Source organism: Lampris incognitus, chromosome 20 (assembly GCF_029633865.1).
Source record: "Lampris incognitus isolate fLamInc1 chromosome 20, fLamInc1.hap2, whole genome shotgun sequence".
NCBI classification, from domain to species: Eukaryota; Metazoa; Chordata; class Actinopteri; order Lampriformes; family Lampridae; genus Lampris; species Lampris incognitus.
In genome coordinates this window covers 4,381,167-4,402,583 of record NC_079230.1, presented here as the reverse complement: position 1 = coordinate 4,402,583, position 21,417 = coordinate 4,381,167, and the positions used below count along the sequence as shown (strand labels likewise).

The window sequence follows — 21,417 nt, the reverse complement described above, 5'->3', positions numbered from 1 at the left end:
ATCTGACTCTTCCACTCCAACACAACAACGTAAACTGAGACAGGAAGTAGCATAAGCACAAAGAACACAGGCCTATGAAACCACAATATATCACCTTCCCTACAGTACCACAATATATCACCTTTCTTACAGTACCACAATATATTACCTTTCTTACAGTACCACAATATATCGCCTTTCTTACAGTATCACAATATATCAGCTTCCTTACAGTACCACAATATATCACCTTCCTGACAGTACCACAATATATCACCTTCCTACAGTACCACAATATATCACCTTTCTTACAGTACCACAATATATCGCCTTTCTTACAGTACCACAATATATCACCTTCCTGACAGTACCACAATATATCACCTTCCTTACAGTACCACAATATATCACCTTTCCTACAGTACCACAATATATCACCTTTCTTACAGTACCACAATATATCGCCTTTCTTACAGTATCACAATATATCAGCTTCCTTACAGTACCACAATATATCACCTTCCTGACAGTACCACAATATATCACCTTCCTTACAGTACCACAATATATCACCTTTCTTACAGTACCACAATATATCGCCTTTCTTACAGTACCACAATATATCACCTTCCTGACAGTACCACAATATATCACCTTCCTTACAGTACCACAATATATCACCTTTCCTACAGTACCACAATATATCACCTTTCTTACAGTACCACAATATATCGCCTTTCTTACAGTATCACAATATATCACCTTACTTACAGTACCACAATATATCACCTTTCTTACAGTACCACAATATATCACCTCTTACAGTATCACAATATATCACCTTCCTTACAGTATCACAATATATCACCTTCCTTACAGTACCACAATATATCACCTTTCTTACAGTATCACAATATATCACCTTCCTTACAGTACCACAATATATCGCCTTCCTTACAGTATCACAATATATCGCCTTTCTTACAGTACCACAATATATCGCCTTCCTTACAGTATCACAATATATCGCCTTTCTTACAGTACCACAATATATCACCTGTCTTACAGTATCACAATATATCGCCTTCCTTACAGTATCACAATATATCGCCTTCCTTACAGTACCACAATATATCACCTTCCTTACAGTACCACAATATATCGCCTTCCTTACAGTATCACAATATATCGCCTTTCTTACAGTACCACAATATATCACCTTCCTTACAGTATCACAATATATCACCTTCCTTACAGTACCACAATATATCGCCTTCCTTACAGTATCACAATATATCGCCTTTCTTACAGTACCACAATATATCGCCTTCCTTACAGTATCACAATATATCACCTTCCTTACAGTACCACAATATATCACCTTCCTGACAGTACCACAATATATCACCTTCCTGACAGTACCACAATATATCACCTTTCTTACAGTACCACAATATATCGCCTTTCTTACAGTACCACAATATATCACCTTCCTGACAGTACCACAATATATCACCTTCCTTACAGTACCACAATATATCACCTTTCCTACAGTACCACAATATATCACCTTTCTTACAGTACCACAATATATCGCCTTTCTTACAGTATCACAATATATCACCTTCCTTACAGTACCACAATATATTACCTTTCTTACAGTACCACAATATATCGCCTTTCTTACAGTATCACAATATATCACCTTCCTTACAGTACCACAATATATCACCTTCCTGACAGTACCACAATATATCACCTTCCTTACAGTACCACAATATATCACCTTTCTTACAGTACCACAATATATCGCCTTTCTTACAGTACCACAATATATCACCTTCCTGACAGTACCACAATATATCACCTTCCTTACAGTACCACAATATATCACCTTTCCTACAGTACCACAATATATCACCTTTCTTACAGTACCACAATATATCGCCTTTCTTACAGTATCACAATATATCACCTTCCTTACAGTACCACAATATATCACCTTTCTTACAGTACCACAATATATCACCTCTTACAGTATCACAATATATCACCTTCCTTACAGTATCACAATATATCACCTTCCTTACAGTACCACAATATATCACCTTTCTTACAGTACCACAACATATCACCTTCCTTACAGTACCACAATATATCGCCTTCCTTACAGTATCACAATATATCGCCTTTCTTACAGTACCACAATATATCGCCTTCCTTACAGTATCACAATATATCACCTTCCTTACAGTACCACAATATATCACCTTCCTGACAGTACCACAATATATCACCTTCCTTACAGTACCACAATATATCACCTTTCTTACAGTACCACAATATATCGCCTTTCTTACAGTACCACAATATATCACCTTCCTGACAGTACCACAATATATCACCTTCCTTACAGTACCACAATATATCACCTTTCCTACAGTACCACAATATATCACCTTTCTTACAGTACCACAATATATCGCCTTTCTTACAGTATCACAATATATCACCTTCCTTACAGTACCACAATATATCACCTTTCTTATAGTACCACAATATATCACCTCTTACAGTATCACAATATATCGCCTTCCTTACAGTATCACAATATATTACCTTTCCTACAGTACCACAATATATCGCCTTTCTTACAGTATCACAATATATCACCTTCCTTACAGTACCACAATATATCACCTTCCTGACAGTACCACAATATATCACCTTCCTTACAGTACCACAATATATCACCTTTCTTACAGTACCACAATATATCGCCTTTCTTACAGTACCACAATATATCACCTTCCTGACAGTACCACAATATATCACCTTCCTTACAGTACCACAATATATCACCTTTCCTACAGTACCACAATATATCACCTTTCTTACAGTACCACAATATATCGCCTTTCTTACAGTATCACAATATATCACCTTCCTTACAGTACCACAATATATCACCTTTCTTACAGTACCACAATATATCACCTCTTACAGTATCACAATATATCACCTTCCTTACAGTATCACAATATATCACCTTCCTTACAGTACCACAATATATCACCTTTCTTACAGTACCACAACATATCACCTTCCTTACAGTATCACAATATATCACCTTCCTTACAGTACCACAATATATCACCTTCCTTACAGTACCACAATATATCGCCTTCCTTACAGTATCACAATATATCGCCTTTCTTACAGTACCACAATATATCGCCTTCCTTACAGTATCACAATATATCGCCTTTCTTACAGTACCACAATATATCACCTGTCTTACAGTATCACAATATATCGCCTTCCTTACAGTATCACAATATATCGCCTTCCTTACAGTACCACAATATATCGCCTTCCTTACAGTATCACAATATATCGCCTTCCTTACAGTACCACAATATATCGCCTTCCTTACAGTATCACAATATATCGCCTTTCTTACAGTATCACAATATATCGCCTTTCTTACAGTATCACAATATATCGCCTTCCTTACAGTACCACAATATATCACCTTCCTTACAGTACCACAATATATCACCTTTCTTACAGTACCACAATATATCACCTTTCTTACAGTACCACAATATATCACCTTTCTTACAGTACCACAATATATCACCTTCCTTACAGTATCACAATATATCACCTTTCTTACAGTACCACAATATATCACCTTCCTTACAGTATCACAATATATCGCCTTCCTTACAGTACCACAATATATCACCTTTCTTACAGTACCACAATATATCACCTTCCTTACAGTACCACAATATATCACCTTCCTTACAGTATCACAATATATCACCTTTCTTACAGTACCACAATATATCACCTTTCTTACAGTACCACAATATATCACCTTTCTTACAGTACCACAATATATCACCTTTCTTACAGTACCACAATATATCGCCTTCCTTACAGTATCACAATATATCGCCTTCCTTACAGTACCACAATATATCACCTTCCTTACAGTATCACAATATATCACCTTTCTTACAGTACCACAATATATCACCTTTCTTACAGTATCACAATATATCACCTGTCTTACAGTACCACAATATATCACCTTTCTTACAGTATCACAATATATCACCTTTCTTACAGTACCACAATATATCGCCTTCCTTACAGTACCACAATATATCGCCTTCCTTACAGTACCACAATATATCGCCTTCCTTACAGTATCACAATATATCGCCTTCCTTACAGTACCACAATATATCGCCTTTCTTACAGTATCACAATATATCGCCTTCCTTACAGTATCACAATATATCGCCTTCCTTACAGTATCACAATATATCGCCTTTCTTACAGTACCACAATATATCACCTTTCTTACAGTACCACAATATATCACCTTTCTTACAGTATCACAATATATCACCTTCCTTACAGTATCACAATATATCACCTTTCTTACAGTACCACAATATATCACCTTTCTTACAGTACCACAATATATCACCTTCCTTACAGTATCACAATATATCACCTTCCTTACAGTATCACAATATATCACCTTTCTTACAGTATCACAATATATATATGTGACTATGAATTGATGAGAGTGCGTAGACGGAGGAGGAATAAATACACACTCATCTCATCCTGCTCCTTTTAACACATCCATCCATCCACCATCCGAACCGCTTACCCTGCTCTCAGGGTGACGGGGATGCCGCAGTCTATCCCAGCAGTCACTGGGCGGCAGGCGGGGAGACACCCTGGACAGGCCGCCAGGCCATCACAGGCTGCCCCCCCCCCCCAAACACACACACACACATATTCACACCTTGGGACAGTTTTACTTTTGCTAAGGATAGCTAAAAAAAATTCTTATACTGCTAATTTTGGCCACGCTAGCTACCAAGCTAAAGTTGTTGTAAGTATTTACACATTCTGACTAACTTCAACCATATATGAAATATATATATATATATATATATATATATATATATATATATATATATATATATATATATATATATATATATATATATAGTAGCACTTTACAACATTAATCTACAAACAAAGCAAAAGTACAGATAAGGACTGCTAGCTTGCTAGCTAGCAACAAGCACAATCCACCTTCAGACGCTTATTGTCTTTTCAGTCCTTTGCAGCCATTTTAGCCTTTTACCTAAATGACCTCTGAACTCTTGCCCAAGTTCACAGTAACCTGCCAGCAAGCTGACGTAGTTCACTAACTGTCTTCACTTCTTCTCCTATCAAGGAGGCTGGACATGAATGTTTTTACATCAGACATCGTTTTGTTTCCTGTTTACTGCTTATTTACTTTTGAAACCAATCAATCAATTAATCAATCAATCTATCAGTCGATCAATCGTCAGTGATAGGCTCATAGAAGGAGCATGTTAGTTCCGTTACACAACTGGACACAAGCTGGTTTGGGTTGTCGTGTATGTCTGTGTATATGGTTGTTGTGTATGTCTGTGTGTATGGTTGTTGTGTATGTCTGTGTGTATGGTTGTTGTGTATGTCTGTGTATATGGTTGTTGTGTATGTCTGTGTGTATGTTGTTGTGTATGTCTGTGTGTATGTTGTTGTGTATGTCTGTGTGTATGGTTGTTGTGTATGTCTGTGTGTATGTCTGTGTGTATGGTTGTTGTGTATGTCTGTGTGTATGTTGTTGTGTATGTCTGTGTGTATGGTTGTTGTGTATGGTTGTTGTGTATGTTGTGTATGTCTGTGTGTATGTCTGTGTATATGGTTGTTGTAAATGTCTGTGTGTATGGTTGTTGTGTATGTCTGTGTATATGGTTGTTGTGTATGTCTGTGTGTATGGTTGCTGTGTATGTCTGTGTGTATGGTTGTTGTGTATGTCTGTGTGAATGGTTGTGTATGTCTGTGTGTATGGTTGTTGTGTATGTCTGTGTGTATGGTTCTTATGTATGTCTGTGTATATGGTTGTTGTGTATGTCTGTGTATATGGTTGTTGTGTATGTCTGTGTGAATGGTTGTTGTGTATGTCTGTGTATATGGTTGTTGTGTATGTCTGTGTGTATGGTTGTTGTGTATGTCTGTGTATATGGTTGTTGTGTATGTCTGTGTGTATGGTTGTTGTGTATGTCTGTGTGTATGGTTGTTGTGTATGTCTGTGTATATGGTTGTTGTTTATGGTTGTTGTGTATGTCTGTGTGTATGGTTGTTGTGTATGTCTGTGTGTATGGTTGTTGTGTATGTTGTTGTGTATGGTTGTTGTGTATGTCTGTGTGTATGGTTGTTGTGTATGTCTGTGTGTATGGTTGTGTATGTTGTTGTGTATGTCTGTGTGTATGTTGTTGTGTATGTCTGTGTATATGGTTGTTGTGTATGTCTGTGTGTATGGTTGTTGTGTATGTCTGTGTGTATGGTTGTTGTGTATGTCTGTGTGTATGTCTGTGTGTATGGTTGTTGTGTATGGTTGTTGTGTATGTCTGTGTGTATGGTTGTTGCGTATGTCTGTGTGTATGTTGTTGTATATGGTTGTTGTGTATGTCTGTGTGTATGTTGTTGTATATGGTTGTTGCGTATGTCTGTGTGTATGTTGTTGTATATGGTTGTTGCGTATGTCTGTGTGTATGTTGTTGTATATGGTTGTTGTGTATGTCTGTGTGTATGGTTGTTGTGTATGTCTGTGTGTATGGTTGTTGTGTATGTCTGTGTGTATGGTTGTTGCGTATGTCTGTGTGTATGGTTGTTGTGTATGTCTGTGTGTATGGTTGTTGTGTATGTTGTTGTGTATGTCTGTGTGTATGGTGTTGTGTATGTTGTTGTGTATGTCTGTGTGTATGTCTGTGTGTATGGTTGTTGTGTATGTCTGTGTGTATGGTTGTTGTGTATGTTGTTGTGTATGTCTGTGTGAGAAACAGATCAGTACAAAACGAAGAGATTCACGGTTGAACTGCGTAAACCTTCACAGTCTAATTACACCACCAGTTAACAGTCACCTTCACCTTACACACACATCTGTCAATCATTACCACACCGCCCAGTGATACACACACACACACACACACACACACACACACACACACACACACACACACACACACACACACACACAATATGAAGATGTGTGCACCAAGGTTCATGGTCAGGCGTGTGTGTGTGTGTGTGTGTGTGTGTGTGTGTGTGTGTGTGTGTGTGTGTGTGTGTGTGTGTTTGCACAGTCAACACTTTGTCATTGCTCCCCAAGTTCTAAATGAAAACTGCACCGTCTGAAAAACGTGACTGGTGGTTTTGAAAGATGAACTCAGCAGTCCACATCCACAGCTGTACTGACCAGTACAACCACAGCCTGGCACTGCTGGTTACTGGGAGCTGACCAGTACAACCACAGCCTGGCACTGCTGGTTACTGGGAGCTGACCAGTAGAACCAATCTGGCACTGCTGGTTACTGGGAGCTGACCGGTACAACCACAGCCTGGCACTGCTGGTTACTGGGAGCTGACCGGTACAACCACAGCCTGGCACTGCTGGTTACTGGGAGCTGACCGGTACAACCACAGCCTGGCACTGCTGGTTACTGGGAGCTGACCAGTACAACCACAGCCTGGCACTGCTGGTTACTGGGAGCTGACCAGTACAACCACAGCCTGGCACTGCTGGTTACTGGGAGCTGACCAGTAGAACCAATCTGGCACTGCTGGTTACTGGGAGCTGACCAGTACAACCACAGCCTGGCACTGCTGGTTACTGGGAGCTGACCGGTACAACCACAGCCTGGCACTGCTGGTTACTGGGAGCTGCCCAGTACAACCACAGCCTGGCACTGCTGGTTACTGGGAGCTGACCAGTACAACCACAGCCTGGCACTGCTGGTTACTGGGAGCTGCCCAGTACAACCACAGCCTGGCACTGCTGGTTACTGGGAGCTGACCGGCACAACCACAGCCTGGCACTGCTGGTTACTGGGAGCTGACCAGTAGAACCAATCTGGCACTGCTGGTTACTGGGAGCTGACCAGTACAACCACAGCCTGGCACTGCTGGTTACTGAGAGCTGACCAGCACAACCACAGCCTGGCACTGCTGGTTACTGGGAGCTGACCAGCACAACCACAGCCTGGCACTGCTGGTTACTGGGAGCTGACCGGTACAACCACAGCCTGGCACTGCTGGTTACTGGGAGCTGACCAGTACAACCACAGCCTGGCACTGCTGGTTACTGCGAGCTGACCGGTACAACCACAGCCTGGCACTGCTGGTTACTGGGAGCTGACCAGTAGAACCAGTCTGGCACTGCTGGTTACTTAGAGCTGACCAGTAGAACCACAGCCTGGCACTGCTGGTTACTGGGAGCTGACCAGCACAACCACAGCCTGGCACTGTTGGTTACTGAGAGCTGACCGGTACAACCACAGCCTGGCACTGCTGGTTACTGAGAGCTGACCGGTACAACCACAGCCTGGCACTGCTGGTTACTGAGAGCTGACCAGTAGAACCAGTCTGGCACTGCTGGTTACTGGGAGCTGACCAGTAGAACCACAGCCTGGCACTGCTGGTTACTGAGAGCTGACCAGTAGAACCAGTCTGGCACTGCTGGTTACTGGGAGCTGACCAGTACAACCACAGCCTGGCACTGCTGGTTACTGGGAGCTGACCAGTAGAACCAGTCTGGCACTGCTGGTTACTGGGAGCTGACCAGTAGAACCACAGCCTGGCACTGCTGGTTACTGGGAGCTGACCAGCACAACCACAGCCTGGCACTGCTGGTTACTGGGAGCTGACCAGTAGGACCATGGCGGGCACTACTGGTTACTGGGAGCTGACCAGTAGGACCATGGCGGGCACTACTGGTTACTGGGAGCTGACCAGTAGAACCAGTCTGGCACTGCTGGTTACTGGGAGCTGACCAGTAGAACCACAGCCTGGCACTGCTGGTTACTGGGAGCTGACCAGCACAACCACAGCCTGGCACTGCTGGTTACTGGGAGCTGACCGGCACAACCACAGCCTGGCACTGCTGGTTACTGAGAGCTGACCGGTACAACCACAGCCTGGCACTGCTGGTTACTGGGAGCTGACCAGTACAACCACAGCCTGGCACTACTGGTTACTGGGAGCTGACCAGTACAACCAGTCTTGGACTGCTGGTTACTGGCAGCTGATCAGTAGAACCAGTCTGGCACTGCTGGTTACTGGGAGCTGACCAGTACAACCACAGTCTACTAGTGTTGATCAAGCTGAACTCTCGCAGCACAAAGAACGGACAAGAGATCAAAGCAGCTTTTCTTCCGCTAATTGATTCAGGTTCATGGTCGGTATTCGTGTGTGTGTGTGTGTGTGAGTGTGTGTGTGTGTTCATGCTGGAGAAAGGAACCTGCCTGCCACTGAGCTCCTTAAAAGAGTTTCCTTCCTTTGACAACAAAAGTTGGGAAGTGTGCGTGTGTCTGTGTGTGTGTGTGTATGTTTGATGTGAAGTGACTTTGATTGTGTCACGTTAGCCCGTCCAGGCGGTCTATTGTCTGGCCATAAACAGCTCTCTCTCCACACACACACACACACACACACACACACACACTGAAATTGTTGAGTAAACAACACTTAGAATCTCTCCATCAGAACAGTTCATTATGTTGACATGCAGCGTTGTTAGCATGTTGTTAGCATCTTTACGCTGTTACACATTTACGTCTTTAGCATGTTGTTAGCATGTTGTTAGCATCTTTACGTTGTTAGCATGTTGTTAGCAGCTTTACGTTGTTACATCTTTACGTTGTTAGCATGTTGTTAGCATCTTTACGCTGTTACACATTTACGTCTTTAGCATGTTGTTAGCATCTTTACGCTGTTACACCTTTACGTCTTTAGCATGTTAGCATGTTGTTAGCATCTTTACGTTGTTACATCTTTACATTGTTAGCATGTTGTTAGAATGTTGTTAGCATCTTTACGCTGTTACACCTTTACGTCTTTAGCATGTTAGCATGTTGTTAGCATCTTTACGTTGTTACATCTTTACATTGTTAGCATGTTGTTAGAATGTTGTTAGCATCTTTACGCTGTTACACCTTTACGTCTTTAGCATGTTAGCATGTTGTTAGCATCTTTACGTTGTTACATCTTTACATTGTTAGCATGTTGTTAGTATCTTTGCAGCATGTTGAGCGTTACATGCTGTAGCTCTGTGTCTTCTAATAAACTCAAAAAGCAGTTTTAAAAAGTTCAAATGAAACAAAATACACTACATAGGTTTGTTTTCAAGCCGTCGTTTTTTGCCTTTGGAAAGGATCCTACTTCAACCTTTAATTTTGAAAGAATGAAGACAAATCATCATGAGCAGCTGAACTGAATTAAAAGTAAAGTTGGGTTTCTGTTCGATAGAAGAAAGTAAGAGCCAAACAAAACTGGACTGCAGTGCAATATCTCAGTTCAATCAGTAATTTTGTTGGTGATCAAATAAACCACGAGTATCCAACCTGGAAATCACAGAGACTGTATAAAGTTAGAATCCGCCAGGTAAAGCTCTGGATTTCGCAGTACGTCGGAGTTTTAAATCTTCTGTCAGAGGCAACCTTCCTGCACAGCGCAGCGGAAGTGTCACCTAGCAATGATTACTTTGCCAGAGTAGACCTTCCTGTGACAAAAGCGTTAGCATGCCTCTTATTGGCTTGCCTTCGGTGCTTTCTGCCAGAAAGCTTCCGGGCCATGGATACTTCCATGTTCCAGGCCATGGATGTATTATATTAGAACTGGATACCGGATCTAAAAATGGAGCCTGTTGACTCCTATGAGAATTGCCCGCCTGGCACATAGGCCGAAAAAGTTTCTGGCTTCCGGGTTACTGCCAGGTACATGCGGCCCACTGAATATGCGCAGTAGTGTTAACTCCCATCATGCCCCTCGGCTATGAGAACGAGCGTATCGCGTTCAGGATCCGGCGCTACGCGTTCATGAATGCTATGCTAGCGGACTTCATGGATGCATAATAAGACTACTACAGGACTTACTTGGGACTAGAAACCATGGATGTATTTATACAAACGGCAACACCAACCAACAATGAAGAGCCATCCATCCAGTTATTATTTGAACCGCTTATCCTGCTCTCAGGAAAGTTCCAAAAACCTAGCAAAGATCCTCATTCCCGAGACACGATATGACCGTGTAGCGTGCTCGTACACAGCCATGACATCATGCAGAAGAAAAAAAAAGATTTTCTTGGGCTTTGGAATTTAAAAAAAAAGGTTTTTAGACAAATCCCTTTTGTAAATCAACACCTATTTAGTTATTCATGAGGATGAAACAGGAAGGTTTATAAAGATGTTCTCCATAGTTAAGACGAAGTGTATCAACTAAGTTAAGCTGTTTTAAAGGACATATTAACCCATCTGACAATGTAAATATGAACATTCATGTAAGTCCCAACAAAAAGTTAGTGAATTTTGTGATCCGTTTTACCCACATGAAGTTTCATTATGACTGGATGAAAGGGAAAAAAACTACTAGCCTCGGCAATATTGTGTTAGAAAGTGTGTGTGTGTGATGTGGAGACCCGCCGGCAGCAGTCTGGTGACCTATGTGGGGTCCTGTGTCATAGTTTTAGAAAAGTGGTAAACTCACTTGAGGTCTATGAGGATGTCTTTGGTTGTGGTGCTCCTCCTCAGCAGGCCTCCACCCTGCTTCACCTTATAGTGAACGTTGTGGAAACTGACGGTGGCGCCGTGCGGACCTCTCATTGAACCCGACTGGAGGGGAAAAAAACAAAACTCAACATCCAAAGTGTGAACACGTCTTCTGTCATTCTCTCCACTCGTATTCGTCATGTATGGACGCCACATACTGTGCTGCATCCACACCGTCTGTGTACCCACGTCCCACTGAATGTCATGTATGTCGTGTATTAGCACAACACAATATGTTCAATAGGTTAGAGTAAATAACAGGAATGTCCACACGGCAGACTCGTGTAAACTCAAGTTACTTTTATTGAACGTGATCACACGCCGTCTGTCCTGTAGAGAGCTAGAGTGCGCCATTAGAGGGGTGTACTTCATGCATATCTATCTCTCACATATCAACCAAGGAGTGAGCCCCACCACCAATCCATTACTGGTGTACATTCAAATTAACTTTCCTGTGTTGAGAACACCACAGCTCCTCCCCTGTAAAATCCATACTTTAAAATTGTTTTTTTTATATCTATACCAAAGGTGCCCCAACATTCCCTTTTCTTGCAACCAATAATCGTATGTATTCTTCAACAATACATCAGACATCACTTCTTACAATTCAGGGTTGTTTTTTTTTACAATCATACATCTCAATCACAAGTTTAGTCTTTCAGGGGGGCGTCTGTTCCTTACTGGACGAGAGTTCCGTTCCACAACCTGCGGTGGTGGTACTCTTGGTTGTTTCTCCACAATTGGTGGCACAGACTGTTGTTCCAACTCATTGTCTGCACTCAACTCATCAAAATCCCAACATGTTCCTACACAAGAAGAATCCTCTCCCTGTGTCAACTGAGTTTGCTTTCCCTTGGTACCCAGCATCTGATTAACATGCCTTTTCACACAATTTCCATTCATTTCCACACTGTACATTACTGGACCCAACACTTCACTTATATTCCATTAAGCCATTTCTCCCCTCTCCTGTAATTCTTTACTAACACCTGTTGACCAACCGTGAAAGACCTGGCACAAGGAAGATTTGGTTCCGTTTCATTTTGCATTCTCTGAGAGAACTGAGGTTTGATAAGGGACAACATGGTTCGCACCTGGTTGTCCCTTATCAAACCTCAGAACACTTTAGGCCGAAGATTGATGATAGACTTTGTGGTCGTATCATCAGATCTGCAGCCATATGTTTTGGACACTCGGGTGAATAGAGGAGCAGAGCTGTCAACTGATCACCACCTGGTGGTGAGTTGGATCAGATGGTGGGGAAGGCTGCTGGACAGACCTGGCAAACCCAAATGTGTAGTGAGGGTGAACTGGGAACGTCTGGCGGAGGCCCCTGTCCTCCGGAAGAAGTTCTCGTGTATCCCGAGGGAGGCTGGGGACATGGAGTCTGAGTGGGCCATGTTCAAAGCCTCTATTGTAGATGCGGCAGGCAGGATCTGTGGTCAAAAGGTCATCGGTGCCTGTCGAGGCGGCAACCCAAGAACCCGTTGGTGGACACCAGTGGTGAGGGAAGCCGTCAGGCTGAAGAAGGAAACCTTTCGGACTTGGTTGGCCCAGGGTTCTCCTGAAGCAGCAGACAGGTACCAGGAGGCCAGAAAGGCTGCTGCTTCGGCAGTCGCAAAAGCAAAAACTCGGGTGTGGGAGGAGTTTGGCGAGGCTATGGAGGAGGACTTACGGTTGGCCTCAAGGACATTCTGGCAAACCATCCGGCGACTGAGGAAGGGGAAGCAGGGCTTGACTCAGGCTGTGTTCAGCCGGGGAGGGGAACTGTTGATCCGGACTGGGGATGTTGTCGAGCAGTGAAAAGAACACTTTAGGATTTCCTGAACCCGACTAACACGTCCTCAGTGGAGGAGGTAGAGTCTGAAGACTCAGGGGAAGCCCCACCCATATCCCTGGCAGAGGTCTCTGAGGTAGTTAAAAAGCTCCTTGGTGGCAAGGCGCCGGGTGTGGAAGAGATTCGCCGAGATGCTGAAGGCTCTTGACATTGTTGGGCTGTGTTGGTTGACATGCCTCTTCAGTGTTGGTTGGAGGTCGGGGGCAGTACCTGTGGAATGGCAGACTGGAGTGGTGGTTCCCATATTCAAAAAGGGGGACCGGAGGGTGTGCTCCAATCATCGGGGCATCACATTGCTCAGTCTCGAAAGGAGGCTCCAACCGATTGTCGAATCTCAGATCCAGAAGGAACAATGCAGATTCCGTCCTGGCCATGGAACAACGGACCAACTCTTTACCTTTACGGAACTGCTCAGGGGGGCATGGGAGTTTGACCAGCCAGTCTACATGCGTTTTGTGGACTTGAAGAAGGCTTACGACCGTGTACCCTGGGGCATTCTGTGTGGGGGGGGGGGTACCGCGGGAGTATGGGGTATGAGAGCTGTGTCTGCATTCTTGGCACAAAGGCAAACACATTTTCGGTGGGTGTCGGACTCCGCCAAGGTTGTCCCTTGTCTCCGAATCTGTTTGTGATATTCATGGACAGGATCTCAAGGCGCAGCCAAGGTGAGGAGTGTGTCCGTTTTGGGAACCTCAGAATAGCATCTCTGCTCTTTGCAGATGATGTGGTTTTGTTGGCTTCATCAGAACGCGACCTCGGCTCCTCCTGAAGTCCACTGTTATCTCCAGTGTTTTGAGCATGTTCAGCTTCAGGTTGTTATAGCCGCACCAGAGGGCCAGCTGATCAACCTCCTGTCTATATGCAGACTCGCTACCATCCCAGATAAGGCCAATTATGGTTGCGTCATCTACAAACTTCAGGAGTTTAACAGACGGGTCACCAGAGGTGCAGCGGGGAGGGCACACATCCCTGGGGGGTGCCAGTGCTGATTGTCCGGATGTTGGATGTGATTTTCCCCAGCCAGATGGGGGCTGATACAGTCAGCCGGGTGAATTTGGAGTGGAGGATATCTGGGACGATGGTGTTGAACACTGAGCTGAAGTCAACAAACAGGACAGGACCCTTGCCTATGACCCTGGGGAGTCGAGGTGTTGAAAGATGTAGTGCAAACCCATGTTGACTGCATCCTTCACCAGCCCGTTTGTTCGGTAGGTAAACTGCAGGGGGTTGAGCATGGGGCCTATGATTTCCTTCCGATGGGCCAACACCAGCATCTCGAAGGACTTCATGACCACAACGGGCCTGTAGTGAGTTAATCCTGTGAACGGGGTTTCCTAGAGACCGGGATGAGAGTGGAGCTCTGGAAGATCTTGAAAATTGCCGCGGTGAGTAGAACGGTTTACAGTCAATGAAAAAGGTCTGTGTGTGTGTGTGTATATGTCGGCCCTGTGTGATGGCCTGGTGGCCTGTCCAGGGTGTGCTGGGATAGGCTTCAGCATCCCCGTCACGCTGAGAGCAGGATAAGCAATTTTGATAAAGGATGGATGATAGTTGTTAATCCACTTCTACTAGTCATTATATGTTGGCAACTAGTAACTATTGATCAATGACTAGATGTTTTTCTGATTTTCACATTGTTACAAGCTGCTATTCAGTTTTTTGTTTTTGTTTTTTGGATTCTCCCCCAATTGTATCCAGCCAATTACCCCACTCTTCCGAGCCATCCCGGTCTCTGCTCCACCCCCTCTGCTGATCTGGGGAGGGCTGCAAATTACCACATCTCCTCTGATACATGTGGAGCCACCAACCGCTTCCTTTTTTTAGGGAATTGTTGCTTAACTGGTGCGAGGGTCTAAGAACAGGATGTTGTGTTGCTGTAAAGCCCCTTGAGGCAAATTTATAATTTGTGATATTGGGCTACACAAATAAAATTGACTTGACAGTGAGGAGTTTCACCAGGGGGATGTAGTGTGTGGGAGGATCACGCTATTCCTCCCAGTCCCCCCCCCCCGAACAGGCACCCCAACCAACCAGAGGAGGCGCTAGTTTCACAGTAAATTTATTCATATTGTTTTATGGATTATATTAGATTAGACAGATAAAGACTGATACATAGATTGATAGGTTGACAGATCAATAGATTTATAGATTAAGTGACATGTAAAAACTGACCCGGGACGTTCCATTCAGTGTTGTGTCTCCCATCGCCTGGGCCGAGTCACCGCGTTTCATTCTTCACCCGTCTCCTGCTGGACAGAAACACATTACAACCAGCATTTAGTCTAGTTTAGTTTAGTTTAGTTTAGTCAAGTCTAGTTTAGTCTAGTCTAGTCTAGTTTCATCAAGTCTACTTTAGTCAAGTCAAAACTTTAATCTAGTCTATTCTACTTTAGTCTAGCTAGTTAAGTTTAGTCTACTGTATTCTATTCTAGGCTACCTTAGCTAGTTTAGTCTACTGTATTCTATTCTAGGCTACTTTAGTCTAGCTAGTTTAGTTTTGTCTAGTCTAGTTTAGTCTAGTCAAGTCTAGTCTATTCTACTGTAGTCTAACTAGTTAAGTTAAGTTTAGTTTAGTCTACTGTATTCTATTCTAGGCTACTTTAGCTAGTTTAGATTAGTTTAGTCTACTGTAGTTTAGTTTAGTCTGTTTAGTAAAATTTAGTGGGTGTTCAGGCTATTTAAGATAAATTTAGTTTAATCTACTTTAGTTAAATTTAGTCCAGTTTAGTCCACTTTAGTAAAGTCTTGTGTAGTTTCGTTTACAAAATGGGACGTCAAGGCAGAAGAGATGGACAATTAACAGTGAAAATCAAACAAAATTAAGTCACAAGCAGCTTTGTCGCTCATGTAAAACAAACCTCGGGTGAAGAAAACTAAAATTATTCAAATGAGCACAAGTGATAGAAAGAGCGATATGAAAGTTTAAACTCATCGGGACGGTACGAAGGCTTTTGACCAGCCCTGTTTTACTGACTGGACAGGAGCCGGCGTCGTGTCGGGCAGCACTAAGTTCTTCATCAATGTCCCTTTAAATCAAAACAGAACCGTCAGGGTGCCACGACGCTGACCTTTGACCTCTTCACTGCATGTGTCTCTTCATGGCAATAGTAAGAAACTGATGTTTACCTCGTCATTGGTCCCAACATGAATCTCTCTGGATAACAGTGTCCACGAAATGACCGTGGAAGCATTTCATAATGATTTCGCAACACACACACACACATGCGCGTATGTCATATTATACGAGTCGAGTAGTTTTTCATGTTGTTTCTGTGAACCAGTTTGTAGTTCATTTGCATTCTTACATACTGCCATAGTCTAAAGCACACAGATCTCCCTTCACATGTTCTTGATTATTTCTAATTTAAAGCATCTCGTTCGTGTCCCCGTGTTGAGTTCAGAGTCTGATGCCCTCGGTGTGCGTGAACTCACTTCGCAGTCAACAAACTCTGATTTAACATGGAAGCTGGACTGTGAATGAATGAACCATGAGAATGCCACCTACCTCCCGGTGCCGCAGAGCCACTGAAAAACCCCTTTCTGTGTTCAGCCAGACTACATCCAACACCGGCCAGTCGTAGTACACAGTGTAGAGCCCCACTCGTCCCTGTGAGCATGTGACAGAGACCTGACTTAAAATTAACGTAGCACTGTGTGTGTGTGTGTGTGTGTGTGTGTTGTGTGTAAACCTTCTTTATGACACACAGCTGTAAACTCATGATAAGAGAAGTAGGGAAAATGGCAAGTATGTGTGTGTGTGTTCATAACTACGTAGGAGGTGAACACAAAGGGTAGCTTGCGTGTCTCTCTCACTTCCTGTCGCTTTCCCCACACTCACCACCACATTTCTCTCGCTCCCATCTCTGTATGTTGCTTTATCACACTTTCTCTCTCCCCCTCTCATTTCTTCGACTCTTAAAATATCTTCAGTCACGAAGAGTTTGTGAACATCTGTGCAGCAGTAGGAAAGGAGGACACGTGGAAAAGGAGAGGAAGGAACCTCCTCTGTTGCGCTCCCTGAGCTTTCTTCCTATTTTTCCTCCCTGTTAAAGGTTTTAGGGGGTTGTTCCTCGTCTGATGAGCAGGTCTCAGCACAGGATGTTGTGCTGCTGGAAAGCCCCTGAGGCACATTTGTAATTTGTGATATTGGGCTTTACGGGTAAACTGACTTGACTTGAAGGAAGGAAGGAAGAAGGTAGAAAGGAAGGCAGTAGGAAGGAAGGAAGGAAGGAAGGAAGGCAGTAAAAAGGAAGGCAGTAGGAAGGAAGGCAGTAGGAAGGAAGGAAGGAAGGAAGGAAGGAAGGAAGGAAGGAAGGAAGGAAGGAAGGCAGTAGGAAGGAAGGAAGGCAGTAGGAAGGAAGGAAGGAAGGAAGGAAGGCAGTAGGAAGGAAGGAAGGAAGGAAGGAAGGAAGGCAGTAGAAAGGAAGGAAGGAAGGAAGGCAGTAGGAAGGAAGGCAGTAGGAAGGAAGGAAGGAAGGAAGGAAGGAAGGCAGTAGGAAGGAAGGAAGGAAGGAAGGAAGTAGAAAGGAAGGAAGGCAGTAGGAAGGAAGGAAGGCAGTAGGAAGGAAGGCAGTAGGAAGGAAGGCAGTAGGAAGGAAGGCAGTAGGAAAGGAAGGAAAGAAGGAAGGAAGGAAGGCAGTAGGAAGGAAGGCAGTAGGAAGGAAGGAAGGAAGGAAGGCAGTAGGAAAGGAAGGAAAGAAGGAAGGAAGGAAGGCAGTAGGAAGGAAAGAAGGAAGGGTACTATGAGTTTTGAGATCCCTCCCACCCGGTCACCTTCAGGGAGCACATTGAGGGATCCGGTCTGAATAAAGACAAATCTTATCCATCCTCCTCTCAGTCTGATTAGCCCCCCACACTAATGAAGATGCTTTTAGCAGCTGTATTGAGAACAAAGTGTCCTTCATGCTGATTGGTCAGAACCACGACTGAACAGAGTCCATGACACCAGTACCAAGCCTTGCTGTGCCGTCTCCCGATGACTGAAGAAACCCTGCCGACATCAAGCCTGGGTCGGTCTTCACATGTGTGTTAAGGTCAAAACCTTCGGGAGGAAACTGAGACTCTGTGCAGCCGACAGCAGAAAGCGTCACATAGGAATGACTCCCATCATCCAATATCCCATCAGGCGTCAATAATACAACAGTGGTTCTCAATCAGGTCCTCAATTATCACTGGGGGGGGGTAGTGGTTTGTCCTCAATATCCTGTTTTAGTCACTTTAATTTACACGAAAGTCACATGGAAAACGTCTTGAATGTGCAATTAATCAGAAAGACACCGTTCCTCTTAGATTTTTTTTATACACCGCGCTCAGAGGAAGAGATTTGCAAGCTGATGGCGTTTCAAACAGCGGAGAGAAACACGGCTCATCGTTCGTATACACCGTGAGAGGCCAAGACATGCCCGTTACATATGGATTTGGATGCCCCAACTCATCATCGAGGGGAAAACATTAACTTAATGTGCAGACTTGCGGTGGGAGGTTTGGAGAAGAAAAAACCTCTGCAGGCTGAGAAGTGCAGGATGGAGAGTGTTGCTGTCTTACCGGCTGTTGCTGTGGTCTGGCTGGACAGAACAGTGAAATGAATGTACATGCTATATAAAACGCAGTACTGTTAAATGAATGTACAGGCTATATAAAACACAGTACTGTGAAATGAATGTACAGGCTATATAAAACTCAGTACTGTGAAATGAATGTACAGGCTATATAAAACTCAGTACTGTGAAATGAATGTACATGCTATATAAAACTCAGTAATGTGAAATGAATGTACATGCTATATAAAACTCAGTACTGTGAAATGAATGCACATGCTATATAAAACTCAGTACTGTGAAATGAATGTACATGCTATATACAACACCGTACTGTGAAATGAATGTACATGCTATATAAAACACAGTACTGTGAAATGAATGTACAGGCTATATAAAACTCAGTACTGTGAAATGAATGTACAGGCTATATAAAACTCAGTCCTGTGAAATGAATGTACATGCTATATAAAACTCAGTAATGTGAAATGAATGTACATGCTATATAAAACTCAGTACTGTGAAATGAATGCACAGGCTATATAAAACTCAGTACTGTGAAATGAATGTACATGCTATATAAAACTCAGTACTGTGAAATGAATGTACATGCTATATAAAACTCAGTACTGTGAAATGAATGTACAGGCTATATAAAACTCAGTACTGTGAAATGAATGTACAGGCTATATAAAACTCAGTACTGTGAAATGAATGTACATGCTATATAAAACTCAGTAATGTGAAATGAATGTACATGCTATATAAAACTCAGTACTGTGAAATGAATGTACATGCTATATAAAACTCAGTACTGTGAAATGAATGTACAGGCTATATAAAACTCAGTACTGTGAAATGAATGTACATGCTATATACAACACCGTACTGTGAAATGAATGTACATGCTATATAAAACACAGTACTGTGAAATGAATGTACAGGCTATATAAAACTCAGTACTGTGAAATGAATGTACAGGCTATATAAAACTCAGTACTGTGAAATGAATGTACATGCTATATAAAACTCAGTAATGTGAAATGAATGTACATGCTACATAAAACTCAGTACTGTGAAATGAATGCACAGGCTATATAAAACTCAGTACTGTGAAATGAATGTACATGCTATGTAAAACTCAGTACTGTGAAATGAATGTACATGCTATATAAAACTCAGTACTGTGAAATGAATGTACATGCTATATAAAACTCAGTACTGTGAAATGAATGTACATGCTATATAAAACACAGTACTGTGAAATGAATGTACATGCTATATAAAACTCAGTACTGTGAAATGAATGTACAGGCTATATAAAACACAGTACTGTGAAATGAATGTACAGGCTATATACAACACAGTACTGTGAAATGAATGTACAGGCTATATAAAACACAGTACTGTGAAATGAATGCACATGCTATATACAACACCGTACTGTGAAATGAATGCACATGCTATATAAAACTCAGTACTGTGAAATGAATGTACAGGCTATATAAAACTCAGTACTGTGAAATGAATGTACAGGCTATATAAAACTCAGTAATGTGAAATGAATGTACATGCTATATAAAACTCAGTACTGTGAAATGAATGTACATGCTATATAAAACTCAGTACTGTGAAATGAATGTACAGGCTATATAAAACTCAGTACTGTGAAATGAATGTACATGCTATATAAAACTCAGTACTGTGAAATGAATGTACATCCTATATAAAACTCAGTACTGTGAAATGAATGTACATGCTATATAAAACACAGTACTGTGAAATGAATGTACATGCTATATAAAACACAGTACTGTGAAATGAATGTACAGGCTATATAAAACTCAGTACTGTGAAATGAATGCACATGCTATATAAAACTCAGTACTGTGAAATGAATGTACATGCTATATAAAACTCAGTACTGTGAAATGAATGTACATGCTATATAAAACTCAGTACTGTGAAATGAATGTACAGGCTATATACAACACCGTACTGTGAAATGAATGTACATGCTATATAAAACACAGCACTGTGAAATGAATGTACAGGCTATATAAAACACAGCACTGTGAAATGAATGTACATCCTATATAAAACTCAGTACTGTGAAATGAATGTACATCCTATATAAAACTCAGTACTGTGAAATGAATGTACATGCTATATAAAACACAGTACTGTGAAATGAATGTACAGGCTATATAAAACTCAGTACTGTGAAATGAATGCACATGCTATATAAAACTCAGTACTGTGAAATGAATGTACATGCTATATAAAACTCAGTACTGTGAAATGAATGTACATGCTATATAAAACTCAGTACTGTGAAATGAATGTACAGGCTATATACAACACCGTACTGTGAAATGAATGTACATGCTAT

At 42.4% G+C, this 21,417-nt stretch overlaps 1 protein-coding gene across 3 annotated transcripts in view; it reads right to left on the bottom strand.

Annotated features, from left to right (window-relative positions):
- The window catches only part of LOC130130330 (broad substrate specificity ATP-binding cassette transporter ABCG2-like), a 41,630-nt gene extending 24,498 nt beyond the window's left edge, over positions 1-17,132 (bottom strand). Inside the window, exons 1-3 of one of the 3 annotated variants that reach the window (XM_056299998.1) lie at positions 16,994-17,132; positions 15,661-15,737; positions 11,590-11,714 (exon numbers count right to left, since the gene is read on the bottom strand). In XM_056299998.1, the coding sequence (XP_056155973.1) occupies positions 11,590-11,714; positions 15,661-15,720 (185 nt within the window). In that variant the 5' untranslated portion in view covers positions 15,721-15,737; positions 16,994-17,132. Of the gene's footprint in view, positions 1-11,589; positions 11,715-15,660; positions 15,738-16,993 lie in introns of those variants that run through there. The other 2 variants (XM_056299999.1, XM_056300000.1) reach the window with 2 other exon arrangements.
- Between the last annotated feature and the right edge of the window lie 4,285 nt (positions 17,133-21,417).